General features: G+C 57.7%; 1 protein-coding gene across 6 annotated transcripts in view; it reads right to left on the reverse strand.

Moving 5' to 3' along the window:
• Nucleotides 1-5,756: 5,756 nt before the first annotated feature.
• The window catches only part of PSD4 (pleckstrin and Sec7 domain containing 4), a 35,004-nt gene continuing 13,031 nt past the window's right edge, over nt 5,757-27,729 (reverse strand). For 3 of the 6 annotated variants that reach the window (XM_026480604.4, XM_048222777.2, XM_026480594.4), the window contains 16 exons: nt 20,590-21,669; nt 19,337-19,462; nt 18,969-19,047; nt 18,085-18,466; nt 15,220-15,396; nt 14,733-14,813; nt 14,475-14,587; nt 14,191-14,249; nt 13,923-14,012; nt 12,591-12,634; nt 12,045-12,205; nt 10,957-11,027; nt 10,671-10,837; nt 10,031-10,175; nt 9,569-9,712; nt 5,757-8,072 (listed from right to left, as the gene is read on the reverse strand). In XM_026480604.4, coding sequence (XP_026336389.2) covers nt 7,815-8,072; nt 9,569-9,712; nt 10,031-10,175; nt 10,671-10,837; nt 10,957-11,027; nt 12,045-12,205; nt 12,591-12,634; nt 13,923-14,012; nt 14,191-14,249; nt 14,475-14,587; nt 14,733-14,813; nt 15,220-15,396; nt 18,085-18,466; nt 18,969-19,047; nt 19,337-19,462; nt 20,590-21,561 — 3,069 coding nt within the window. In that variant the 5' untranslated portion in view covers nt 21,562-21,669 and the 3' untranslated portion in view covers nt 5,757-7,814. Of the gene's footprint in view, nt 8,073-9,568; nt 9,713-10,030; nt 10,176-10,670; nt 10,838-10,956; nt 11,028-12,044; nt 12,206-12,590; nt 12,635-13,922; nt 14,013-14,190; nt 14,250-14,474; nt 14,588-14,732; nt 14,814-15,219; nt 15,397-18,084; nt 18,467-18,968; nt 19,048-19,336; nt 19,463-20,589; nt 21,670-22,268; nt 22,602-27,729 lie in introns of those variants that run through there. The other 3 variants (XM_048222778.2, XM_044391656.3, XM_044391650.3) reach the window with 3 other exon arrangements.

Consider the following 27,729-nt stretch of genomic DNA (forward strand, 5'->3'; position numbering starts at 1 on the left):
CTGGTGCCCCACTCACACAGGGCACTGGGGGCCTGCCTTGGCTGGAGGAGCTAAGCCAGGCTTCCAAAGGATTCCAGGCTGGGGGCGGAAACCAGAGCAGGGCTAAGGAGCTGCAGTTCCTGGAGGCAGGGGCAGGAAGAGTCTGTTGAACTCACATTCACTGACACGCTCATCTGGGGGTCTCTCCCGAAGCACCTACTACGTGCCAGACCCGGTGAGAGGCACTGAGCAGAGACAAAGATGAATCCAATTGGGTTCCACCATCCACCACCCCCACCCCCAAATCCCTCCGACTCAGAAATGAGACTTTGACGAAATCCCTACAGAACAAGGTGGAAAGGTGTTGAAGACCATGAGAGAGGAAATGTAAAGTGCTTTCAGGTTTCAGATAATATTTGCAGAATCCTTCCTGTCCCTCCCAGGCGTTCTCTGTCTTCTCCAAGAAGCAGCCGCCCCTGGGAACACCACCCGCAAACCCTAAACCCCCCTGGGGCCTAAAAGCCAGACTTCTCTCCGCAGAAAAGGGCTGTTCTCCTGTGCTTGTGTTCCCAGGAGGGAGAAGGAGGGTGCTAGGTGAGGGAAGGCAAAATGTAAGCCACCTTTTCCAAACACCCTCTCACCCCACTCCAGCCTCACCTGCCGCTAGCTGGGAGCCGAAGCCCTGGGTTTTTCTCAGAGCTGCTTCTTTGTTTCTGCAACAGGGCCAGGGCAGGAAGGGGAAGAGGGGTCTCAGGGCCTAAACCAGCTGGGCAGCTGCCCTCCCTGTGCGGGCTTGGCTGGTCCCCCTTCGTCCCATCTCAATGTCCCCCTCCCCAGCTCAGCAGGCTGCCTCCCCCAGCACATCTCAAGGGGGGAGGAAGAGGTGTTGAGGGTGGAAATGAGACCCAGGAGACCCAGGAGAGCGGGGAGAGGGTACATGGGGATGGAGACTTCTGCTGGCCATGAGTTCTAGGTGCTTGGGTTCTTCCTTCCCCTAAGTTCCTGCTAAGTGGTGGCGACAGTGACAGCAGTCTTGGGGGACAGGCCTCACCTCCCCGATCCCTTCCCCCCAAGCACATTGCATCCAAGCTCCACTTGGAGGGTGGAGGGAGGGGCGCATAAGGGCTGTGGCACAATGTTGGGGGGGCGTCCTCGAAGGGGGAGCAGGTGCCTTCTCTCAGCAGCCGGCCCAGGGTGGGGGTTGGGCAGAGGTGGGCTGAGACCCAGGCCAAGGCTCAGGGCCCATCTGAGCATGTCGCCTGCTAAGGAGGAGCGGAGGCGGGGGAGGGGAGGGCGGGGAGGTGAATAAATAATAGGAAATAAAACTTCATGAAGCAGAAAATAAAAGGCAGATTATACAGATGTGGCAATTTGAAGGATCATTGCCTCTGTCCTCTTTTTAACTGCTGCATCTGGAGTTTTGAAGCAGCTTACCCTCTCCCTCCCTCTGCCACGTCCCCGCCTGGCTGGAGGCCCCCACGGGGCCAAGGCACGAGTGGGGACAGCACCTCCAACCGCTCTGCCGGTGGGTTAGGTGGCGTTCCCTAGTCCCATGCGCTGATGGCCTGCCTTGGCTGAGCCTGTGGGGCTGGGGCAGAGGGTGAAGGGGGGGCTGGGTGTTCGGGGGTGATGCCCTGAGTGAGGTGCGTCTGGGGCTGTGTGTGGAGAGCGAACGAACGTCTGCAAGACAGCAGGGTCTGGGTGAGGACAGGGGTGGTCATGCGGAGTGTGGACAGGGCAGGGATGACAGCAGGGAACCTGGATGGTCAGGAACGGGGTGAGGAAGGGCGCCCCTTCCAAAGGGGCTGTGGCTGAGGGGTAGCTGGAGGGTGAAGTCTCCATCTCTGTATCTTCCTGCAGGCATCTTCCTTCTCCCTCTTCATCAAAATTCATTTGTTAAGCTTCAATCTGACACTGTGCCGGGGGCTATATAAACAGACATGGTCCCTGCCCTTAAGGAATTTCCGACCTAAGACACACACACACACTGACATTTTGTTTATTTTATTTTAAATATTAATGTATTCCCCACCTTGTTCCAGAGAGGATTTGAGACAGCTCACAGGAAATGCATGCAATAAATTAGAAAAAAACAAATAAGAACGAAAGCATCAGGACCACAGAAAATACATAGCGAGTGGTCCCAGGCGGCCGCCGTGGAGCTGTGCGTGGGCCTGGAGCCTCGTGGCGGTGGCCAGGTGGAAGGGTGTCACGGTCCCTTACCTGACTGAGAGAGTCATTGCTTTTCTGTCCATGTACCTCGTCCAGACCCTGTCCGTGTCACACCAGACGGAGGCAAAGACGTCAGAAAACCAGAAGCTTCCGCCTGACACCGAGGGTGAGGCAAAGGCCCATTTGGCTCAAATATCCTCATAATCCTGGTGTGTTCCCTCTCACATCCACTGTCACAGAACCGTCACAGAATCATTAATAGAAACAGGGGAGTCAGAAGGGGACAGGTGTAGGGCGACGACCCTGAATCCAGTCTTATGTGTAGTAATGTCTGTACGGAAACTTACCCTCTCCAGGCAGATGGTTGAGGGCCTCGTCCCGCCCAGTCAGACCTCCGGGGCTGAAATCCAGCGCAGAGACCAGAGCTGAAGGTTTACGTCAGGAGGCTTTCCCAGGAGCTGTCCTGAAGCCTCCGAAATCCACACTTTGGGAGAAAGCAGAGTTCAGGGGTAGGAGGAGCAAGGGGAGGAAAGACAGAAAAAGAACAGGTAACAAGGGAGAAGAACCAGGAGAACGTGGAGGCCGGAAGCCCAGGGGGGATACGGTTTTGAGAGTTACACTTTTGGACTGCAGGTGTTGGGCCCTGAGCAACGGAAACCAGCTTGCCCAGCTCCGACCCTTGGGAAGCATATGTTCTACTGGGAGCAGAGACAGAAAGAAGAGGGAAGGGAATGAGGGGAGTGCAGGGGAAGGGAGGGAGGTAGAAAGTTACAGACTTAACTGGCGGAGCAGGGCTCCAGGAAGGCTTCCTGGAGGAGACGGCATCCAGATACAGTTGGTTTCCTCCCCTTCCCGGGACTGGTAGTACTCAGAACTTCTCCTCAGCTGGTCCCAGTCCCCATCCTTTTCGTGATACTGCCTCACAACCACCCCATCTCAGAAGGTGGGCTCTGACTACCCTGGTGATCAGCTCAGAGTGGGCACATGGCTCAGAGTGGGCAGCTCAGAGAGACTCTGTTCCTGGACTTGAGTTTGAACTTCCTAAGAAGCAGATGGTCTCTATGTGCTAGACTGGCACCAAGAAGAAGGCGATTTGGTAGCTACTGGGGCCATCTTGGGACCGTGAGGGCTGCTCCTGCCTCCTAGCCTGGGAGATGGAGCCCAGAAGAATAGAGGGGGGCAAGGTTCAGTGCGGAGCCCTAGCTCAAGCCCCACCTGACCTGAATATAGACTGTCCCATTATGGCATCGAGGAAATGTCCTTTTTTTGCTAAAGCCCGTTCGAGTTCAGATTTGTTGCTCGCAACTTCAGGCAGAGGGAAAGCCAAGGCCTTGCATCTGGAGAGCAGAACCTAAGCGGTGCCCCAAGGACGGGAGTGGTAAGGCCAGCAAGACCGTGAACTAATAGCTAACTTGCTAGGCTTTCCTTCGGTGCCAGGCATTGTTCCGAGATGTTTACGCGCATAATTTTACTTATTCCTCACAAGGACCCTGTGAGGTAAGTAGTGTTATTATCCCCATTTGATAAAAAAGCAAACCGAAGTACAAGAGGCTAAGTAACTGGCCCGTGGTCAGACAGCTGGGGACTCGATCCCGGGCAGTCCAACTCCAGGTCCTGCCTGCTGAGACCAGATCACACTGGGCCTTGTGTGTGGGGGGGGGTGCGGGGAGCAGGCAAGTCTCTGGGTCAAAGGTTGCTGAGAGGTGAGGGGCATGTAGGCTGAGAAGACATTGGATTGATGATTAAGGGTCATCAGTGGCCTTTCTGGTGTGTCCCCGTTTCAGGGAAGGGTAGAGCAGAAGCCAGTCTTCAAAGTGTGAATGGGAGCCAGGTGTGAATGGGAACCAGGTGTGAACGGGAGCCAGGCGAGGGAGAGAAACAGCTGGCAAAGACCACACATTTGTGGGTCTCAGCTACAGGAAGCGAAGAGTCAAATGCAGGCTTTTCTTTTTCTTTTTCCTCGTGAGGGTGATACACTGGAAGTTGTTTGCAAGGGACAAGGAAGGGGGTAGAAAGTAGGCCCAAAGACCCAGATGGGACCCCTGAAGGAGAGCGGTCATGGCAGGCAGAGGCAGGGGTGGTGTGTGGTCTCGGAGAGGTCAGTCCCAGGAATGCAGTGAGCACCTCTTCTTCCAGAGAAGGGAAAAGGAAGGGACTGGCTAAGGTGTGAGCTGCAGTTAGACAGCAAGGGGGCAGAGACATCCAGAAAAGTTGGCAGAGGGGCAATGGGGAGGGGCCATCATGGAGAGTGTGGCATTCAGGAAAGCCATAAGTATGTGCTGGCACGCGGGTGGGGGTGGGGGGAAGGGAGGAAGAAGGGCCAGATGGGGGATTGCCAGGTTGCCCTAAGTTTCCAGGCCATTGGTTTCCCCCCCGCCTTTTCATTTTTTATTTTAGACTTACAGAAAAGTAGCACAGGCAGTAGAGAGGGTCTCCAGGCCATATTCTCACTCTACCCATTGGCCTTATTCACTCAAGTCATTTCATTTTCCTAAAGCAAGGCTCCCAGCTGGCTGCCTCCCAAGCCAGGAGAGCCTGGACCTCTCTGCTGGTAGAGCACGCTGCGGGGCTGCAGGCAAGGTCCTATGTGAGCAGGCCCCGCCCCACCCTTACTGCCGTGTTTCCCTGGCCCACCTCCACCCAGTCTGGCAGCCCAGCTCCTTCCAATATAGCCCACCTGTCGTCACCATCGGACTCTGACCCCCAAAAGGAAAGGACCCAAGACTTGGGCCTCAGCGGCCTTTTACTCTTTTCTGGTGCTTGGCAAACAACCAGCAAATGAACGTTATCAGCAAAAAGCCTCACGGCACAGAGATGCTGTAAGACCAGGAAGAGGTTACATCTGGGGTATCACCTGGGTCATGGCAGGCCCAGGGCCCTGAGCCCCCCTAGAACGGAAAGGAGGAACCAAAGACAAACTTCAGCCAGCCTTCCAGAGCCTGAGCTCATCACCGAGAACCTGTGCCCGTCCGTCCCGTTGTCCGCAAGGAGATGCACCAACCCACCTCCCAGATGGGAAAGGAAGCGAGGGTGGACACAAGCTCAGACACAGGCCTTGGGTCGGATCTGCCCCACATCTCAGGACTGGGACTGGGAGCTCACTCAGTTTTCACTTTTGTGGGGACAATTCTTTGGGGAACTCTAGGCGCCCCCATATGGCTCCAGAAACCCTTTTCCTTTGCATCCACAGGAAGATGTCGGAGTTGCAACCCTTTGCATGGCTAACTTCTCCAGAAGGTGGGAGTCCTGGCCTGGACCACTGTGGGTTTAAGGAAGTGGAAGGTCCAGGTTCTGGTGATGGATGGGGAGAAACAGACTAACTTTCTCTTCTGGGAAGAGAGCTCTGCAGCGGGACACCTGAGCCCTACGAGCTTGAAAAATGCAAGCCCGCCCCCCAGTGGTCACATTTCAGAACTGCAGCCTAACGACGCAGTCTCCACCTCCCCAGGCCTCTGGGCCGGGCCAAGCCAAGCCTAGGCTGCATTGGCCAGGTGAGGCCCTGCAGCCCCGATCTGTCTCTGAAGGCTTCGGGTGCCCAGGTGAAAGAGAGGTGCCAGTCCCACACATGAGCCAAGATGCATCGAAGTGCCACATACATGCACAAATGCAGACAAACCTCCGCCTTTTATTCTGGCTTTAGAAATAAGGATACACGTTCAGTGAGGTCAAATAACCCACTCAAGGCCAAGCTTGTGTCGGTCCAGGGGCAAGTCACATCCACCTGATACTAGGTTTTCACCTATTAACTGCACATCAGTGACGCAAGCCGCTTTAAAAATATATATCCATGCCCCCGACCCAGACCTCCTGAATCCAAATCCCTGAGCAAAGGGTGGGAATGTGTCTTCAGCAGGCCCCCCCCCCCCCCACGAGATAAAGTGTGCCTCTTTACTGACAGCAAGGAACCAGAAAACAGGATGGTTACCTCCTGGAGGCCAGAGACATGTTTCAGTCATTTCTGGAATCCCCTCGTACTGGCCCATAAATAGTGGTCAATACTATTTGTGAAATGAATGAATGAGTGGATGAATGAATGATTCAGAGGTTCCCTGAGGCTCTGACAGCCTGCACGCACCGTGTTCCACACACATGCACAGACCTATGCAGGCACATACAGACGCATGTAGGCACAGATGCGCCCGGGCGAGGGGAGACCCAGCCTGGCATCCTGCGGGTGGCTCCAGCCACGCAGGTCTGCCTGACCCTCCCTTCCTCACACATCCGTGCACACCTCCTTCTTCACCGGCCTGCATTTATTGTGCACCCACTGGGTACTTGGCCCAGCCCTGAGCCCTGGCCTGACACCCTTTGTGGTCCCCAAGGGCCAGCCCCACTCGGTGGTGCTCCAGGCCCCAGGGCTGGTTTCAGGCACGGATGGGAGGGGCAGGGCCCTGGCGGGAAGGCTGGAGAGGCCTTGCGTCAGCCAGCAGGCGGCAGACAGGCAGCAGAGGCCCCTCTTGGCAGGCGGCCTACTCGCACACTTGGCTGAACAGAGACAATGGTGGCTGCCCCTCCAAGCCAGCCTCCTTCCCACAGGCAGAGCACCAGGTCCCTGAGTGTCCGGAACCTCCCCCAGAGACCAGCTGGGAGGCAGCCAGAGGGCAGCACAGGGGAACTTCCCAGGAAGGGCAGCAAAGCCCCCTGAGCGCTGGCGGGGAGGGGGTGGGTCTGGAAGGGGCCCTGGTGCCCCTCCTGGGGAATGCAACTTTATGGGGTGGGGTGTGCGGGAGGAGCCAGGCTTCTACCTGGCCCTCACAGCTCTCAGACAAGCTCTCCCAAGAGAGCCTCCAGGGGATGTAACATGGCCTCTTGCCCCTCAGCCTCTCCCAAGTCCGAACCTGGAGGACCTCCTTCCCTGCTCTGGGAAAACAAAGGCCCCTTGTTCCCAGGGCTCCCCACAGAGCTCTGGAGGCCCAACCCCATGGCCCTCACTGACCACCAATGGCTCTGCTCTAATGATTAGCAATTGGGTGTGTGAGGTGGGGCCTCTCTCATCTGCCCCGGGCACATGGACGACTATAGGGAGAAAGGACACAAAGGCCCAGGGCCCTAGGGTCAGCCTCACTGAGTTTGTCCTCGCAGCCCCCCCCCCCCCAGCCCCAAGGCCTACCTGTCAGGGGGCAGGGCCGAGCCACCCTGCTCTCTCAGTCACCTGAGGCTGGCTGGGGTCTCCCAGGACCTCTCACCGCATGTCACCTGAGTCCCAGAGCAAGACCATCCTCAGAGCTGTGGCTCCCCTGGCTTGACTGCCCAGATGTGCTTCTGCTGCCCCAGCCTCCCTTCTGGAAGCTCAGGGCCCGCAGGTACTCTGATTCTCAAATGAGCCCTGAGCTGCCCCCAGGCCCAAGAAATGTGGCCACTCTGGATTGTGGAAGGGGTGAGGGTGACATGGGAGTGCAGCCAAACCCTTGACCTGTGTCCTCCCTTGGGAGTGAGCAGGGACTGGGGCCGCTGGGGGCTGCCAGGGGGGTGGGCACAGCACTATTAGGAAAGCTCCAGTGAACGGGGGAGTGAGGACTGCACAGAAACAGGGTTGTCCTTCAGCGGGAAAGGGGAGGGCCTCATCCCCCAACACGGACCCACTGAAACAAAGCTTCTCCGTGGGGTCTCCTCTCAGGTCCCCCCCAAACATGGGGCCAGAGTCCGTGGGGCTGATGCCAGCTTTAGAGCTGATTGCGGTTCCTCTTGGGTATGATCTTCCGGTAAGTTCTGCGCTCTGAGATGTTGCGCTTCACCTTGGCCGTGGTGGGGGCCTCTTCCTGGTGCAGGGACGGGCTGGAGTGGGACTTCTTCAGGCTGGGCTTGGGCTCCTGAGTGCCGCCGGCTTCCCTCCCCAGCTGCTCTTCCCACAGGTCCAGGTCATCCGCGGGGCAGTGCAGACGGGCCACCAACAGCTGCACGTAGGTCTCGTAGCGGGTTTTCTGCAACACACGGCCCCGCCACCTTAGCGCCAGCCCGGCTCCAGGGCAGGAGGGGGCGGGGCTCATGAGGGGCAGACCGCTCCCACAGGTACAAAGTCTGGTGGTGAAGACTGCTGCAGAAAGAGGGCTGGACCAACACCAACGTCTGCGCTGAGCTGGAGCCAGCAGACTTTGCAGAGCGCGGCAGCCACATCCCCAAGCCCCGCAGTGACCCGGACAGTGCAGTCACCAGCCCAGCCCTGTTCTAACAGCCACCACCTCGTAGCGCTGTAACTAACGTCTCCAGAACTTGCTACGTCTGAGACACTAAAAGATCCATAACCCACTAGGCCTAATCTGTGCGGCACTGCACACACACGGCTCACATCTGTACTGAAGCCTAATTGAGTCTGAACAGCATTTTAACAATTGGCATCTGGAGAGCGGGGTGCCTACTCCCTTCATCTGCCGAACATTCCGGAGGCCTCCGTAACCAGCAGCCTTCGGTGTATTAAGTGCACGCTCACCCTCCACCCCGCCCGACCCTCATCCCAGCCCCAGGTGGTTGGGGGGCCCAGGAATCACTGTCTCCACTTGATAGAGAGGGAAGTGAGGTCCAGGGAGGGCCAGGGGCTTGCTGCAGGTTACAGCTGGTCATAGGCAGGGAGAGGCTAGAATTCTGCAGGCAGGGCTGGGTCCTGGCAGCCCAGGGCCCCTGGGAAGCAGTGCACCCACAAGCCAAGGGATGGGCCACAAAGGCAGGGAGGGGGCAGTGCGAGGCCCGGCGAACACAGCCTGGGGGTGACGCGGACGCTCCCATCTCTGGTCTCTGCCGCGGGATGGCTCTGACCCTCTCTGTTCTCATACGCCCCTCACCTACCGCTCCTGCTTCGGGTCGCAGAATGTGTGCACTGACCAGAGGCGTAAGGTATAAGGGGGTGGGGGGTAAGATGGGGAGCTAGGGGATAAAACAACGCGGCATCGATCAGGGGATGAAAAAGGTCCTTAGTTAAATGAGGCATGGCCCTGACTGGAGTAGAGTGTGAACTCACCAAGTTTAGACGAGTTGTTTCATCTGTCCCTGCCTGTTTCCTCATCTGTAAAGTGAGGATAATCGTCCCTACCCCAGAGCGGTGAGACAACTAAGCAAGATAATACAGGCAAGTAAGAGAACGTCCATGACACTGCCTATTAGTACTAGGTAGGTCTTGGGGAAATAATTCAACTAAAATACAGTTTTTCCTTCAATTTAGGTAAAGCCAAATACGGTGTACTCTTAGGTGAAAGAAAGTGATAAAACGTCCCTGTGAGTGTGTCCAGACAAGCAGCTGCTAGGTGGCCCCAGGACAAGAAGTGAAGGGGTCTGAGTGCCTACAGAGGCGCACAAGGGGTCTCCCGCCGCCCTAAGCGGCCCGGGGAACGAAGGCTGCAAGGCCGCATGCGGCCGCGAGAGGGCGGCAGAGGGCCCAGCCGAGGGGCCGGAGAGACCAGGGAGGGCGGAGACTCCGGAGCCTGACCTCATACTCCAGGTACTCCTTCCTCAAACGGTACTCCTCCAGCTCTCGGCTGCGGCCCCGCCGCTCCGGTAAGTTCCTCTGCAGATCCAGCAGGTCGTCGGACGCAGCGTCCAGGCAGTTCTCGTGGGATCGATGCTGCTCCTCCTGGGAGCGGGAGGCGGAGGGGGAAAGCTGTCCCACAGCACCCCCCTCCGTTCCCAGCCCCAGGTGCATAGCCCACCGCAAACCCCTCTCCGTTCCCGGACCCAGGTGCGCAGCCCACCCACACTCCCTCTGTTCCCGGGCCCAGGTGAGAAGCTCACCCCGCCCCCCCCCCCCCGTTACCGGGCCCAGGTGCGCAGCGCACCCCCCCTCCGGGTTCCCAAACCAGGTGCGCAGCCCCGCTCTCCTATCTCCCACTTTGTCCCCGGGTCCCTGGCAGCCCCCTTCCCGGCCGCACCCGCCCCTTCCCGGGGCGCGTACCAGGGAGCTCTGGGCGGGGCCCACCGGGAGGATGGGCCGGACGAATCTGCGTTGGGAGCCCACCGCGGCGGGGAAGGGCGGCGCCGAGTGCGTGGCTGCGGCCAGGTTGATGCGCGCGATCCAGGAGCTCATCTCCTTCGCAGTGCTGAGGGCAGAGGGGGCCGTCAGTCCCCAAGGTGACAAAGTCGGTCCTGCCCCTCTCCCCACAACCTCCCGTGGTCTGCACAGCCTTCCAGACTCTCAGGACCGAGCGCCTCAAAAAGCCAGAAGCCCGGCCACCCGTCGAGGTGGTCGACCTCTGCCATGGTTTTTATCATCCGTCCAAGAGGAAAATCTAGGAAGGCAATAGATTCTGGATCAAATGCAAAAAAAAAAAAAAAATTGCTAGAGGCTTCCTGGAATCCTGGGTTCAGAAGTAGGAGGCTGGACCTGGGGCTTCCAGGGAGGAGGCCGCTGCAGGGGCAGAGTGGGCGGGGTCAGGGGAGCAGGTGCAGCCCTAGGACCCCTGTCAGCGGCAGCATTCTCCTGTTCCCACCAGGGCCCCAGCTAGCAGCCGTCAGAAGGCGGTGAGCAAGGGATCAGGGAGAGGAGAGCCAAGGCCTTGCTGCTTGGCTGTTCCCCCGTCCCCCCCGGGACTTACGGGGCCTGGAAGAGGTAGAGGCGCCAGTCGGCAGTCCGCAGCTGGAAGACGTGGGGCTTCTTGGTGTAATGGGTGGCCGGGGTGGCCAGCGAGTGGTGCACCCCCACCGGCTCGTCCACCATCTGCCCCACCAAACTCTCCCCTTCAGGGGGGCAGTGGTCCTCTCCCTGCCACGGGACACAGGGGCTCAGAAAAGAGCTGATCATCAGTGGCCCACCCTCCGAGCCATTCTGGGCCTTTCCCTCTTCCCCACCCTGCCTGTCAGGGCTGTGCACCCCCTTCCTACCTTCAGGAAGTAGAGGACCATCCCCCGAAGCAAGGTGTGGAACATCTTCCAGCCACGCTTGCCCCACGGCGCTGCCCCAGGAGAACAGAAAGGCAGTGATGGCACCCCAGCCAGACTCAGACGCACACGGTCCCCTCTCCCCGCCAGCTCAGTCCCTCCGCAGGTGCATGTAAACACGCAGCAACATACCCACACCACAAAACACAATCACGACCAAGCAGGTGCCATGCCTCACACCCAGGCAATTGTCCTCGGATGCCACAAACAAGAGCAGATGTCCACACCCACTGTCCCCTCTCCAAATATTCCCACCCATGAGCACAGTGCCACTAGACATCTTTCTGGTCCCATCCAGAGAGGCACAGGGGCTCAGGTCCTCTTGCAGAAGAAGGCCGGCTTCCCCAGGGTCACCTCCCAGCCTTGCTCAGGCCCTGTGGCCTCTTGCAGCCAAATGCTAGTTCCCTGGCTGGCGGCCACACCCTGTCCGAGCCATCCAGGATCCAGGATGTGGTCCTGTCGTTGCCCAGTCCGAAAGCCTCTGTGTGTCTGCTACTCTGTCACATACCCCCTGTTCCCAGCACACTATGCCTGCTCCTTTGTCTGTGGGAACTACCCTCTGGCCTCTTTTCCCCCGAGGTTCAGCTCAGATACCATCATTTCCCAGAAGCCTCACCCATCCCCGTCCCCCACATCTCACCCTCCAAATCAAATCAAAACCTAGCCCTCCTCCACACCCCCATACTTGATCTCACCCTCCCTACACCCCTCAGACATTTCTACCTTTCATCACAGACACTGATGTGCTCGTCTAACCTCCCCCTTACCACAGGTGGGAGGGGCCTGGGAGCAGGGAGACCTAGGTCTGTCTTGTCTCTGCACCCCTGCCCCCTGGCGTCTTACCCGGTGCCCAGCACACGGTCACCATCAAGGACGGAACACAGGCTACCTGTCCTTGACCTGCGCCATCTGTCTGCACCCCGGCCCCCACATCAGCCCGTGCAGAGCCACTGTGCGCGCCCGCGTGCACACGCACACTTGGTTCGGTGGCGGACACAAGCCCCACACGCAGTGGGGCAGCAGACACTCACTCTTCTTGCCATCCGCATCGTGATGCATCTTCCGAGCCAGGATGCCCTGCTTGTAGGTGGGCGCCATGGGGTTCTGGGCCAGCTGGAGGAAGGGGTTGCTCATCTTGCCTGTGGGGGGAGACACCTGGGCCTTCTCTGGTCTGCCTGCATCTTCCTCGTCCCTGGACATCAGAGAATCAGCTTGGGAGTACTGACGGGGCAACGGCCACCAGGAGGTGCCCACGGCCTCAGCACCCTCCACCCTCTCTCTAGCTGGGGAGTCATACCCCGAGACCCCCCAGAAGGAGTCCTTCAAAGCCAGCCTATCCACTCCTATCATCCCCACCCCCCATGGCCCCCGGCTTCTCCAGGTGCTATCTGGGCTCCTCTACCCTTTTTGAGACAGGCCCAGGGCCTGGTCTCCGGCTGGACCCCACTCAGAGGGGAGCATTGTCCAGGCCCCCCACCCCGGGCTCCTCCAACTCTCAGATGGGCAGGTATAGGGAGGACAGGCCCAGAGACTGGGGAGAGGGGTGGGGAGTGGAGGGAAGGGGCACTCTCACTTACATGGCCCATTCAAGCTTCTCACTTCGGATAGACCAGTAGAGGGCCTGGAACAGAAGCACACAGTGGGCAGGGAGCCGCGGCACGTGGGGCGCAAACTGTGCCGGCAGAGGTAGGCCCGGGGCAAGCTGCAGGCTGCCTCTTCCACCCCCAGCAGGAAGCAGCTCACGCATGCCTCTGTGCACCCACGCATACAAGCGTGCCACCATTTACGGAGCACTCACCGCGTGCCAGGCACCGGGCCAGACGCGCAGACAGGATGACAAAGCAATCCTAGTCCCTACCTGAGTTTAGGGAGGCCTGAGCTAGTTCTCCTGAAAAGGAAATGAATCATCCAATACCCTCCTGCCCAGAGGGATTTGACAGAGCAAGGGGCTACAGACGGATGGTGAAGGAACGAGTAAACGAGGCACTGGGACTTTGAAATGATCTAACGAAGAGTATTCATGTCTGTGCATCTCGCTTGCCTTTGGAGCCCTGGCAATGCCTAGCAGGCCGCCAGGCACACAGCAAGTGTTCCAGAAACGTTCACCACATAGACAAAAGGAACCAGTACATCGCTGTTTAAAAAAAGCCTGCTGTTGGGGCGCCTGGGTGGCACAGCAGTTAAGCGTCTGCCTTCGGCTCAGGGCGTGATCCCGGCGTTACGGGATCGAGCCCCACATCGGGCTCTTCCGCTGGGAGCCTGCTTCTTCCTCTCCCACTCCCCCTACTTGTGTTCCCTCTCTCGCTGGCTGTCTCTATCTCTGTCGAATAAATAAATAAAATCTTTAAAAAATTAAAAAAAAAATTAAAAAAAAAAGCCTGCTGTGTCCTCCAGGCCGTGCTAAGCCCCCGACGACCTTTATTTCATTGTGGGCACCACACTTAGCGTGGTTTCTACCCCAAGAGGAACTCCAAGAGCGGGCCAAGGGGCAGGCTGCCCAAGACTAGAATTCAAACCCTGGAACATCCAGCTCCTAAGTCTTAGACTTACTGCCACTTAAAAGTCTGCCCTTTTTCACGCCGAGAGCCAAAAACCCAGTACGTCTCAGATTCCCCATGGCTCAGAATCACCTGGAAACTCCAGAGATCATTTAAGGGATCCCCAGAGATTCTAATTCAGTAGGTCCAAAGCAGGGGGCCTACGAATTCGCACAAGCCAACAAATTCCACAGTGCTGCTGCTGTTGCTGGCTAGGACACACACTCTAGTACCTTCCATAAACAAGCTGTGGCTTCCCGAGGACCTTGCAGCAGAGCCAGGCCCAGGCTGAGCATCTCCCCCAGGGACAAGGAGCTACAGAGAGAGCCCCGGCATGACAAGCCCAGGGAGCAGCCCCACCCTGTGCCTTACCTTCAGCAGCTCCTTCGGGAAGTTCCCGCCGTCTTGCAGGCCGTTCAGGTTGGTTATGAATTCCTGGCAACTCATGCTCTTCCCAATGTTCTGTGGCCATTGAGAGAAGTAGGGCAGCAGCGGGCACACACTCCCCACCCCCATAGGATAACCCCCTCCCCCCCCGTTCGCCACTCTGGAACCTTCTGCAGTTCTCCAGACCTACTGCACCCGGAGCCCTTCCATGACCCCATCCAGGCCTCTGGCCTCAAGCTCCCTGCCCCCTCACCTGTCCGTGCAGGTCCGTGTTGAGAAGCATGATGGCACAGGTCAAGGTGTGAACAGAATCTGCCCCAGAGGGAGGCGAGTGGAGAGAAAGCTCGTTGGAACCAGGACTCCTGCCTTTCCACAGCCCATGCTGGGTGGGATGACCCCCAGATGCTTCTGGGTCTCCACAGCCCCCCAAACACACTCCCAGTGAGCGCCTGAGCAGACCCTGGGGGACACTTCCACGCGGTCCTTCTCCCAGCAGCCCAGCGTGCCCTGCCCTGGCCTCAGCCCTCCCCTCCCTACCTGCGGAGGAGAAGGCCCCGGGATTGCAGTAATGGAAGCGTTTGGAGAACTGGTAGAGGATTCGCTCCCGCTCCTGAGTCTCCCCGCTGAGCACCAGGGCCTGGAGGAAGCCCCTAGAAGGAGGGCCAGAGTCCAGGACAGAGCCCAGGCTGAGGCAGTGGGCAGGCTCCAGAGCTGGGGGCCGATCAGATTCGGGCCTCACTGGGGCCACCCCCTCCCCGCCATCCCTCGTCCCCAGAGTGGGCCTGCAGGCATTACCGGAGGGCTCGGTCCAGGCTCTGGCCTCCAAACTGGAAGAAGGACAAGTACTCCTCAGCCACGGCCCTACTGAAGTCATTGCTGCGGAGAGGAAATAGGAATGAAGCCCACACCGGGCAGGTCTGGGCTGGGCCGCAGGTGCCGAGGGGCCCCAGGGCCTGCACACATCCCCAGAAGGTGAGAGGGCGAGGGGGCAGCCAGGGTCTGGTCTGCCACGGGCACCCGTCCACTGCCGAGTGGACGTTGGGTGGGGGAGGCAAGTGGCCAGGTCTGGTGGCTCTAGGTAGGGCTCGAGAGTGTGGAGAAGGGGTGACAAGTGGGACTAAGAGGAAGGGGCAGACACGGCAAGCGGATGTAGGAGGGGACGGATTGGGACAGGAACAACAGGATAAAGGTGAGCGGTGGGGCAGCCAGGGGACGGAGTCTGTGGACCGCTCCTCCTCTCCTGAGACAACCTGCAGCCTTGCTCAAGCTCTAAGCCCCTTACTTCTTCTGCAGGTAGGCAGCCACCTCGGACTTCCGGAAGCCTTCCAGGTGATAGAGGCGAGAGGCCAAGTTCCAGGCCACCTTGTCGGGGCTGACACCATTAGCCAGCTTGTCTCCAGTTTGTGGCCTTTGGCCTTCCTCCGAGGACTTCGCTTGGGGCATGGGGCTCTCGGGAGGCCTGCAAAGGTCCAACAGTGTCCTCAGACTACCACATGGGGTGGACAGGGTCAAGCGTCCCTCCAGGTCAGTCATGGAAGGGGTGCTCAGCAGGGGAGCTGCAGTGCTGGGGGGAGCAGCTGGACCAGGGCCTCAGCAGGGACCTGGCCGGGCCTGACCTGGGCACCGGGAGGATCCAGAGAGGTGGCGTACCTTGCAGGCCTGGAGCCACATTTAGCACCCAGCACTATCTCAGGTAAACCACGAGGATGTTCTGAGCCTAGTTCACCTCAGGGGGCGGGTGCAGCCCTTTGAAGATGCCAGTGGTATTTAATCCTTCCCCAGGAGGGATAGTATTCATCCCCCCGACCCCCACCAGCCACTTGTCTCCCTCACCCGTCCTGCCCTGCTCGTGATGCCTCCTTGCCCCCTTCCCTCCTTTTCCCTCCGGGCTCCAGCGCCAGGCTTCCCTCCTAGAGCTGAAGCCAAGCAAGGTGCAAGGCTGAGGGAGGAACAAGAAGCCAGCCGGGCCTCAGGCATGGCGACAGCTGGCGGGGGGGGGGGGGGTCACAGAGGTGGCTTCCAACCTCTCCCTTCCCACACCGGCAGCCTGTGGGAAAGCAAGCCCTCGCCTCAGGTGCCACGTGGTGACCTGCTCTTATTATGAACATACAGGGGACCAAGCCGCCCCAACACACTCGGGGGACACCCAGCGTCTGACACTCAGAACCTCAGGAGTCACCAAGCCCAGTCTCTGCCGGACTCTCCCCTTTCCCCTGCAACACGACAACCGGGGCTGGGGGACCCTCCTTATCGGAATATTCCGTACCCCAGTGACCACCGGCAGGGAGCTGTACAGGTGAGCAACATCAGCAGGACTGAAAATGTGCACGGATAAGCTGACCCCTTATGAAATGAGGCTGCCCGCGACAGGCCTCTCTCCTCACACGAACGGCCATCTCTGCCCCGACTGGGCCGTGTCTACGCGGCTCACTTCTCTCTGAGGCTCCCGGGCACCCGGAGGGGCCAGCGTAACGAGCCCCACTGAAAAGTGACACTACGAATCTCGCCCCCCAAAAACACAGGGCTTCATGAAGTCCGTGTCAGTGAGGCCAGAAGATTCCAGGAACCGCAGGAAAAGCCACTGACAAACAAGGAACCGAAGGAGGGAGGCCAGGGGACAACTGGAGGGGAGAAAAATGACACACTCGTCGCATCTGAAGAGAACCATTTGATAATCAGCTGAGCAAACCCTCAAATGCTTTTACAGAAATGACCTTGTGCATAAGTGTTGTTACTAAAATAATATCTAGATGGGGAGTTACTTCTGGGGGAAAAAATGCAAATATAAACTGTCACGGGATTGTGTACTTTAAATGGGTGAATTGTATGATATGCGAATTATTTCTCAATACAGTTGCTATTAAATTAATTGAGGCATGGGGCCTGCTTGGGATTCTCTCTCTCTGTCTCTCTCGGCCCCTCCCCCCCAAAAAATTAAAAATTAAATTAATTGAAATAAAATCAAATGAAAACATAAAATATGATAAAAAAAAATAACCTCTGTGACCTCTCTGTGACAGTCAAGCACAAATGAGACATCCCATTGGACCAGCAAACTCGGCCCAGGAAAATTTGATCCAATATTGTGCTGAAAATAAGATTAAACTTATTTATTTATGTAATATTTAGCATCATAGCAAGAAAAGCCCCAATCGAGCCTTTTTTCATTATTTACTATGAACATATGGTTCTCATTTCAGGTGGCTTTACTTACTTTTATTTTGGGTTGAACTGACTTTAGTTTTGCTATGATGAGCCCTCTCTTCTCAGATCCTGAGACTCCCCTGATTCCCAAGCCTCCCAGCACCTCCAGAGGCAGCAGAGTTTTCCAGATCCATGAGAGAGATGCCTTGGTTTTGGGGGCCTGAGGTTCTGTCCCCATCACCCAGTGACACTGAGATGGTGGGGGAGGGGCGGGCCTTCAGTTAGCGCACCCCAAACCATCACCGGTTCCCCCTGGCCTCTTCAGGATGACCCCTCCTCTGCCAGCCAGAGGACAAAACCCCTTTCCCGGGTGGAGGCCCCAGCGCTGACAGCCCCGTGCAGCCTCCGGAGGCAGGCAGACATCTAGGCTGGTTTCCCAGTGGTCCTATTCCTGCCTCTGGCCACAGTTCTGGGATTATTCGATCCTGCTATGGGCTCCGAGATCCACTCCCTTGGTTCCAGTCAGTCTTCCCCTCGGTGTTCTGGCTTCCCCTGAGACCTGAGCCAGCACCCTCAGCCTAAGGCTCCCTGATGGGATTCTCCCAGACACCCCCTCAAGTTGAAAGCAGCGTGTCATCCCCGCATCACAAGCTCTGACCTTCCCATTCCCTGCCCTGCTTAGCACAACTCCCGTTTTTCTGGGCACGTGGCGCTGGTCGGGTCCTCCGAACACCTCCCCGCCTCCTCTCCTGGTGTCCGGGCTCTTGGGGCATTGCCTCAGCGGGCACAGATCCTGCCCCATGTGTATAACTGTCTGCTGTTTGGTTTCTCGTGCTTTCAAACCCCCCAGTATTGCTCAAAACCGCTGGCAGTCCTATAATGCTGGCTTAACAGATGTCGGTATGTTAAATCCCAGTGGGCATTTCTCATGCTCCATCCAGACCAGCGTATTCTTAAATGCATCCACAATTAGAATCAGAGAGCTGGTTAGTCTAACACTTACCGTTCTGTAGAGGTCAAGCGAGCGCCAGGCTGGACGGCTCCAGCCTCTGGAGTCCTGGCTGGGCCTTCACTCTTTACTTCCTTCCCTGGGTGTGGGGTCTCTCCTGCCTCCTCTTTCTCCAGGAGACTTGGCTCTGCCCCATCTGTCTCCAAGAGTGAAGGGCATGAAGCGTCTAGGGTCCACTCGGGAAGACTGCTGCCCCAGTGGGGGCCCCGGGGCTGCGGGCTGCCTTCCTGGGAGGACACAGGGCTGGGCCTGGGGCCAGGGCCTCCGCTCTCAGACTCGGGGCTGCTAGGCTCCGGCGATGAGGCTGGGCTCCCCCAAGGGCCAGGAGCCAAGGTGCGCAGAGCAGACTCCTGGGGACACTCGGCATCACTGTCACCTGAGGAGGAGCGTGGAGGGAAGCTGACATGGGGCACGAGGCAGGCTGAGTGCCAAGGGGCCTGGCAGAGCCAGGAAAGCAGGCTGCTTGGCCACCTCCACGAGCTCCCTCCCTGGGGCTCCTCCCCCTGGAGCTGGGCAGAGCGTTCTATCCCTCCTCCGGGCAGGGACCTCCCACATGAGGAGGCAATGGGCAGAGGGCTCCCACGACTCCAGTCCCCGGGCAACCCCAGGGGTTCAGGACTTCCTAAACCACTAAGAGCCGGGCATCAGAAATGCTGGGTCTTCGGCACACTTCTTCATTAATTCTATGAAATGAGCGTTTTCAAACCCATTGCATGAATGAAGTCACAGAAGGAGAAGCAGGATTTCATCCCTGGCGTGGCTTCAACACGATACAATGGGACTTCTTAATGCTATCTACGGATCCAAGGAGATCTCTGTCCCCACCCAGATCCAAAGCCTCCCACACCCAATTGCCCAGAGCCCATAACAGGTCTCACCTCGGTCCAGGGAGATCAGAGGCACCTGGGGCCAGGAAGGACCCTCTTCTGTCTGCCAGCCTTCCGGGCTGAGCAGGGCCTGTTGAGAGAGGCACAGGATCTCCATGAGCCCTGGAGGCACTGAGAGGGGAAATGGGGGAGGGGAGAATGACTTTGAGTATCCAGGAGCCCTCCCTCCCTGCTCTCTTCCCATCCAGACAGCACAGCCCCAGTCTAGTCTAGACCCTCAGTTCAGAAGAGGAATCCTGGATGAGAGATGACCGCATCCTAGGAGGGCTGGTGCCCGCGCCCAGAATCGAGACTTGCCGGGGCTCACGTTCCTCCATACAGATGGGGACGGGGAGGCCAAGAGAGGGGAAGCCACTTGCCCAAGTTTGCACGGGATGTGTGGCGGAGCTGGGATCAGATCCGACTTGTCCTGTTTCCCAGGCCAACGCTTTGTCCACACAGGATGCTGCAGGTGGGGCGGGGTCAAGACTGTCTCCCAGAGAAGTCTTAGAAAGAAGGAGAGGCAAGAGGTTTGACCCGAGGGAAACTGTTCTTAGGGCCTTTAACGCACCTCGCAGGGCCTCCGGAGCCCCTCATCCATGCTCACTGACTTCTAGTCTTCTGTGCCCCCATCCTCCTCCCTCCGTCGTCTGCAGTACCAGCCCAAGGACGGGCTGTGTTATAGGGAGGGTGACAGCGCCCAGGCACTGGGATGGGAGCAAATGCCACTTGCTGTGAGAATGGGGCTCCCAGGCTTCCCCCTGAGGACCCCAAGGACCCTAGAGCAACAAGGTCTCGAGAATGCACTCTCACGGGACAGAGTCACAGCGCCCCACACCGGAGCCGCCAGCCTTCGGGTCGGGGGTCTCCGACAGTACTCCTAGCAGCTCCTGTGATCGTGGGGTCAGGTGGGAGAGCTGCTCTGGTTAATAGCTCTTCTGCATTGTTCTTTGGGAGAGATTAGAAAGTTACAGCTCCGCTCTGCCATCTCGAGTTTCCTTATCTCTTGAGCAGAGGGCTCCCTGGGAAAACTCTGTTCCCTACCATCTCACGCCACTTGTCCCCAGAGCTTGTCCTAGTTGCTATCAAGGACCTCTGCCCTTGTCATGCAGGCCCGATCTAGCGACCCTGGGCAGGGGGGTGGAGGGGTGGGAATGAAAGATGGTGAACTCAAAGTAACCAAACGCTGCAATCTCTCGAGAAAAGACAAGACTCTTAAAACAGATATCTCCCCGCCTGGGGCAGAGGTCATCTCACAGGCTGAACGCTGCCCCGTTAGGGTTGGGAACGTCCTGGAGGTGGGAGGGGTAGAGTCTAAGAATGGCCTGGAACACACTGCAATTGGAGGAGCTGTTTGTTCTCCAAATGTGTCCAGACACAGCCCCCTGGAGCTGGTGAGATGGAGACATCTGAGGACTTCGTTGCCATCAAGTTCTGTTGACGTCATGGCATTCGTACAATGCCCTATAATTCCGAAGGCCACACTGGGCCTGCCTTTCTGCGGTATTACTTCAGAATTCCAACAGGCCCTAGCAGCTAAAAAGAGTGTTCTGGGCGCAGTGACCACAGAGAAAGGTCCTTCCTTCCATGTCCCTATGCACCGCCTTGGGTTGGTCTCCGGGGCTCGGCTTACCTCACTCTCCCCCCAGTCAGGAGGTGCTTCAGGGGTCCCCTTGCTGGCCTCCCCCACCACGGCCCACGAGAAGGAGTGAGGTTTGTAGGTGGGCACAGGGAATGGAGGCGTGCTGTGTCCACTGGCATCAGCAGTGCCGTCCCCCAAATCTGGCTCGCTGTCCAGTTCCCACAGCACTCCCCCTCCTGGGAGCAGAGGCGCCGGGGTCTGGGGACACTGGGGCTCAGGTCTCACATCCATGCAGGAGTCTGAGAACTCCCCGGAAAAGCGAGCTCCGGAAGGACTGGTGCCCGAGCGAGGGCTCTCCAAAAAGAGGGGGTTGTCGAAGAACACGCTCTCCTCCTCAGCGCCCCACTCCGGGGAGGAGTCTGTCCTTCTCTCCCTCGGCCACGCGGAGTTCTGGTTCTCCCCCTCGGGGCCACCGTTGTCTCCCCCCGGGGCCTCCTCCACGAGTGAGCTGGGGTGGAGGCCTGAGCCCTGGGGGCCCGCGGGGCTGGAGGGGAAAGGGGGGAGCTCCACAGGGGCCGCGGGGAGGCAGCACCTCAGCTCGGCCCTGAGCCCCTCTGTCTTCTCCAGCTCCTCCTCCAGGTCCAGGACACACATCTGGGCCTGCAGGATGCCTGCCCAGAACACCACCTGCGTGGACGTGCTCTGGCTCTGCCTCGGGCTCCCCAGCGGACGGCTGTTCCTGGGTGAGCCGGGGGGTGCTGCTTTGTGCCCGGGCTCCCCCAGGGAAGAGCGACTCCCCAGGTGCAGGGGCTCCATGCCGGAGGCCCTGGCGGGAGCATCTGCCCTCATGGACTCAGGAGCCTCCGAGGCCCAGCTGTGTTCCCCATGAGGTTCGGGAGGGTCGGGAAGGCTGCACGTTTCCGTCAGGTGCGCTCCTGGGCCAGGCTGCTGGTTGTCTCCCAAGTAGAGGCTGAGAAATTCCATGGGCTTGCGGTGTTCAGAGAGTCTGTCGTCACCCATCATCCGGCGTGCAAGCTGCTCCGGCGCCCCCAGAAGTGTCTGCCTTCACAGTCCCATTGTGCGGATCAGGGGGAGCTCTGGCCGGGGGGCAGCAGGGAGTCCACACTTGCCCTGGAAATGCCAAAACAAATGCGGGTTAGTGCAGGGCGCACAGCCCCTGGAGGCACACGCCTTGTGTAGCAGACAGGTTTCCAAGCGCCTGCTGCATCCCCGGCCCCGGCGGAGGGGGGTGCGCCCTCCCCAGCCCTGCCAGGGGTGCGGGGGGCACCATGGGTGCTGTCCGCCCCAAACCTCAAGGGATCACCCCAGGGCAGCTCCTGCTCCAAAGGCACCCATCTGTTGGCTGAAGGGGGCCGAGTGGCCTCGCTGAAAAAGATAAATGGGACAAACTGGATATTTTTCATGGGTGTTTGGAACAGAGAACGGAGACACTGACGTGGTTGGTGGCAGGAACGGAAGGTGGACATTCCTCAGAACAGCCCGAAAGCTGTGGCAAGCCGAAAACACACATAAACCAAAGTATGTGGGAGCCAAGCAGACACAGATGGGAGGCGAGGAGCCCTGAAGGAGAAGCGGGCACCCGGGAGAGGAAGGCGCAGGCTGCCTGATTTCTACTTCCCAGGGCTTGGGAGCCTCATCCTTTGCTCAGCTACACTCAGCTACCCCCGCCCCCCGCCACCACGGGTGGAGCCCCAGCCCCCCTGGCCTACCCAGCTGCACGAGGAGGAGAGGGAGTGGCCGGAGACTCGTGGCCGAGCCCCCGGGGGCCTGCACCGCCCCTGCTCCTACTGCCCAGTGCACGGGCCACTCCAGCACCACATGGATGCGGCCGAGGAATCCTGAAGGTATTTTCCGGGAGCGCGCATCTCCATCCTCTGCCTGTAGACAGGTCTCATGGCTCTCGGGGTGGCCCTCCTTCTGCAGAACAAGGGCTTGTTTGATCCCACAGACACTATGCAACCCCTAACTGGACCCATTTCCCACTGGTAGTGGATCCCAGGTAGAGCAGCGTGAAGGGCCCGGGCCCTTCCAGCACGATGCCCGGCACTAAACGCACCCTGGGCCCCACCATATCTTCGGTTTCCCTTTGGCCCACTGCCTTCCCTCACATGTTTCCACCCTGAAGTCTTGGGCGTGCTTGCGAGCTACAGTAAACGATTTGGGGGGAAAGGTACGAAGAAACATACACCGGCTCCCACCTTGTAACCACCTGCTGCCTACTTACTGGCCCAGCATCAGACACTCAGTAAATGGGAACCCCCAGAGCTAGAAAACTGGGGTCGGGTGGGGGGGCCTACTGTCCAAACCTATTGCTAAGGTCACCTAGGAAACATGGCTCAGCACCATGCCCTCTTTCAGGAGGGCACCTGACAGAAATGACACAGGGCCACCGTGAATTTCAGTGTCTTGTTCTTCCTGAGAGCCTCTTTCTGAAAGCCCTTCAGAAACAGAGCCCCTTTCTGGACTTTTCCCTCTTTGTCCCCACTCCCCCAGTCCTCCCTCGAAGCAAGAATGTGTGATTGCTGAACTCGGGCCTCACGATCCTGGACTTGAAGTCCCTGGGAAAGGCCCCTGCCCAGCCTTCCGGGCCACCAAGTTCTGGCAGTGGCTGTGGAGACCGTACTTTCCCCAAAGGTGGGGCTGTTCCTTATTTTTAATCTTGTATTCGATGCTCTGAATCAAATCGATGTGCGCTGGTCTGGCCCTCGGCTCTCGTCGGACGGGTCTCCTAGCTCAGCCTTTGCTCCTTCTCGGTTCTTTGTCTCCACCCCACACTCCTGCCCCCAGTTAGAGGCTGAGGGTGCATATGCTTTGCTCGCTAAGTCCTCGGCTGGGCCAGGGGCAATACCAGAATACCTTACCCCCCCCACCACCAAGCAGCAATGCGTTCTCTACTCTCCCACCTCTCTGCGTGAGAGCTGCCATAGTCCTATTTCCAAGGGGGAGGGAGGACTGAGTCTCACAACCCACGGTCTATACTTGGGCAGCCCCTCCAGATCCACACCTCCCTCCCCAGGCCAGTGTGAGAGGGGAGGGGAGATCCCCCCACTGCAGCCTTCTCGAGCAAGCAGCCCACAGGGTACAGGGAACACTGGGAAGGCAGTTCCATTTAGGAGACAGAGGACAGAGGTGGAGGGAGGCACCTTGTTTACAGCTCACTTTCAGACCCCAAGGCCAATGTCCCTTGACCCTCCCTCCCTGCCAAGACCTGGTCTATTTGTGCTTAGCTGGCTCCCCTCCCCACACCCCTGCTCCAGTGCTCCTTCTTCCACACGTGCGCCCATTGTATGTGAGTGTGTGGCAGCCTCGGGAGCAGGTCCCTGTGGCCATGAGAGCATCTTGCCCGGATGACATCAACTCCCCCTACCCTCATTAGTGACCTCACTTGATAGGAAAAGTTCAAACGCCAATAACTGGAATGGGAAACGCTGGCAGCGGAGATGGAAAGGACATCCTGCAATTTGTATGAGACAAGAGCCCTACATATTCCTCTTTGCAAATACACACTTCTAAATAAATCTGTATATGAATTAAGGAGCCATACGGGTAGACGTTCATGACTCCGCTAGGCGTCAGTGATCACTGGATTTGCCTTCCCCGAAGAAGCCAGGCGTTCCTCAGTGGGCTCCAGGGGGAAATTCAGAGAAGCCGTAGCAGCTTTCCAGAGACCAAAAAGGAGAGAGCAGATTTCTGGGGCCCGAGGAGTCGGAAGGGCCTGAGGGAGGTGGGGTGGGGACTGGGGAATGGAAGGAGGAAGCAGACAGACAGACAGAGCATTTGGTGGGGGATGAGGTGTGCGGTTTGGCTAGGCCATGACTCTGAATCAATTAAACTCAACCTGGCTACACCCCACCCCTCACTCTCTGTCTCAGAGCATTTATTCCAAGGTGTGACTGCTGGTGCTTTACCCACACGGTTCTTGTCTGCATCCCCTTCCCCAAATGTAAGCACCAAGAAGACACGTTCTTTGCGCTTCTGTTCACCTGTCTCATTATGGACATGCTGAAGGACTGAATCAGTGGAGTGCGTGTGTTATACCCACTCCCAGCTACAAAGTTCTGGGCGGGGTGCGTATCGTTATACTTTAGTTCAAGTTCATTAAAAAGGTAAAGGTTAGTGTTGACTCAAGAAGTTCAGGACCACCCATGGGACACCTGGGCTTACAGAGCCTGCTGGGAGGTGTTCCTGGCTCTAGGCTGGCAGTTCCAAATGGGCAGCACACAACTTCACAGGAGAGTTGCCACCTTTAGCAAAGAAACATATAGGATGCCCAATATTTGGGACATACTTATATTAAAAATTTACTCTGTTTAACTGAAATTCAAATTTAACTGGGAATTCTGCATTTTATCTGACAATCTTACCCCATGGGGGAGGTGAAAAGAGCGTCCCAAGCCCCCCCACCCCACCGCCCCGCGCACCGCACCCATCATCCTGCTCGGTGCTTTACAACCATGAGCTCATCTGTGGGTCTTGACGTTCACCCCACAAATGAGACAAGTGGTAACATTTCCTCCCTACTAAAAAGAAAGCTAAGGCTCAGAGAGTATCAGAAATGCACCCAGGGAGCTCAGCTAGTAAGCAGGGGAGCTGGGGTCTGCATCCAGGTCTGTGGCTCTCTTAAGTATCACTCTGTCTCCCCACCCATAAATCAATTCCCTTGGGCCTTCATGAATGTAATGAAGCATGAATTACTTGTGAAGCAGAGAGTCTCTTGTATTCATCTGTTTTCCCACTGTCCAGCACAGTGCCTGCTTGACTCGGAAGTGGTACTCCAAAAATGTTTGTGGAAATGAGATGGATGGATGGATGGGTGGATGGGTGGATGGATGGATGGATGGACAGAAGGGACAGATAGAAGGGAAGGATAGATGAATGGATGGACTGACATATAGATGGATGGATGGATGGATGGATGGATGGGAGGGATGGATGGACAAATGGATGGATGGATGTATGGATGGATGGATGGATGGATGGATGGATGGATGGATGGATGAATGGGAGGGATGATGGATGGATGGATGGATGGATGGATGGATGGGCAGATGGATGGGAGGGATGGATGGACAAACGGATGGATGGATGGATGGATGGATGGATGGATGGATGGATGGATGGTTGGATAGATGGATAAAAGGGAGGATGGAGGGATGGATGGATGGATGGATGGATGGATGAGTGGGTGTAAGGGATGGATCCTCCTCAACAACCTTACTAGAGGACTGGGGAGACTGAGGCTTGGAGGAGATTTAGCATCATTTTGACTTTAAAACTTCCTCCCAAGGGCAGTCTACTCATGAAACAATCACATCTTTCTTCCTCCCAGGAAGCCCAGTGCCCTTGGGGCAGAGCTTTCCCAGAGGAAGGGTCCTGCCAGGTGAGGGGCCAAAATGTTCGTATGGGTCCTGGCTCCCAGGCAGCTGCTGGATAGAGAGGTAGAGACGTGAGGAAGACCCATTCAGTCACCTTGTTTGTGCTGTCTGCCTGTGCAAGGCCACTGTCACTGAGAGTTTAAGAAGTGTCTCTCCTCCTCTGCCCCCTTTCTTCCTCTCTTTCTCTCTCCCTTCTCCCCTCCCTCTTTTTCTCCTCCTTTTTTAATTGCTCCTCCCTGAATGAAAGGGGAGGATGAACTGAAGGGTAAGGTCATTCCTGTGGCCATCAAGGCAGCCCCACCAGCCACCTGGGTGGGGGCAGCCTGACATGGCAAGGGTCAAGGGTGGAGCACAGGCTTCTGTTTCCTGGAGGAAGGATGGCACCTCTTAGGCAGAAGTGGGCCAGGAACTGTGGACCAAAGACCCAGGTCTCCTGCACCTAGAATTTTCTTGGTTTACTTTTTTTGCAGCCCTGGTGTTCAGTGAAGTCTCTGTTGAAATGGCTTGTCTCGGGTATCCTAACCAGAACAGGTGAGGAAGAAAGTCTGCCACATGCCTCATAAGGTGGGTTTTGTTCACCTCCAAAATAAAGTGGCCTTTCGATGGTTTGGGGAGTGGAAGGATAAGTTCTGGGAGAAGTGGAATGACTCTATGCAATCCAACAAAATGCTCCGAGCTCCAGAGACAGTGAGAGGAAGGAATGGGAAGGAACTGAGGCTGGGGGGAGGGAGAAGAGGGGGGGAGGCGCCCCCTCTTTGCCTTAGTGGAGAACACTGCAGGGGCTAAGCAGGGCCTGGCTGATGGGAGTACAGGACGCAGAATCTGATTGCTGGGGGATCAAGGGGGCCTAAGTCCCTCCACCCCTACCCGACCTTGCCCTGGGCTTCAATGCAACTTTGTCTTGATCTTGGGGGCAAGGAGACCAGTTGGCTCCTGGATTGTACTTTTTGAGAGTGGGTTTGCTTTTCATCCCCTCTGCTTGCTGCTTGGGTACACAGCCTGTACTCGGAAATGCAGGGAGGCCGCAGGAGGCTGGGGAAGAGCCTGCCCTGAGGGGGGGAAGGGGCAGCCTTGAATGTCTGCAGACCCCCTATGTCTGGAGGCCCACAGACGAGACTCAAGTCCTCACTACAACTGACGAGCTCTGTGACTCTGGCCAAAAACTTCACCTAGTTCCTTATCTATAAAATAAAGAAATCAGATGGAGTGAAGCTATGCTCCAGATTTGGGATAGAGCAGGACGGGTCTGAGAGCTGCTGCTGGCCTGGCCCCTGCTGGGTTCTCAGAAATAGCACGTCGCGCTCAGTTTAACTTTGCTCCTTTGCTGGTCATTTCGAGAAGCCAAAACAAACAAGCACACAAACACCCTCCCCGTGGGCTCCCTCAGCACTCAGCCTCCTCCCGGAGCGACCTGTCTCTGTCCCTCACTCCCTTCAAGCTTCCAGACTCAGCAGACAGTCCTGCCTTTTGCCCTGGAAATTGTTCCTTCCTATGGAAAAAGCGAAGGCTCCCGGCCCGTTCAGGGATTTAGGAGGTGGCCTGTCCCCACACAGCCCTTGGGAGGTTCGGGATGCCATCCCGGCCGGCAGAGGAGTAGAAAAGTTCCTTATCTGGAGTTGCAAGACCGATGCTCCTGCCTGAACCTGGGCCAGAGCGCCGTGAGAGACAGGCCTAGGGGCGGCCCCACATCCTGCCCACACAGGAGTCTTCATGCGAGTGTGCACGGCGGGCGGGGGCGGGGGGGAGTGGTGCTGAGGACCCTGGGGGGAGGGGTCAGCTGGGGCTCAGGCGGAGA

This window comes from Ursus arctos, unplaced genomic scaffold (genome assembly GCF_023065955.2).
Source record: "Ursus arctos isolate Adak ecotype North America unplaced genomic scaffold, UrsArc2.0 scaffold_8, whole genome shotgun sequence".
Lineage (NCBI taxonomy): Eukaryota > Metazoa > Chordata > Mammalia > Carnivora > Ursidae > Ursus > Ursus arctos.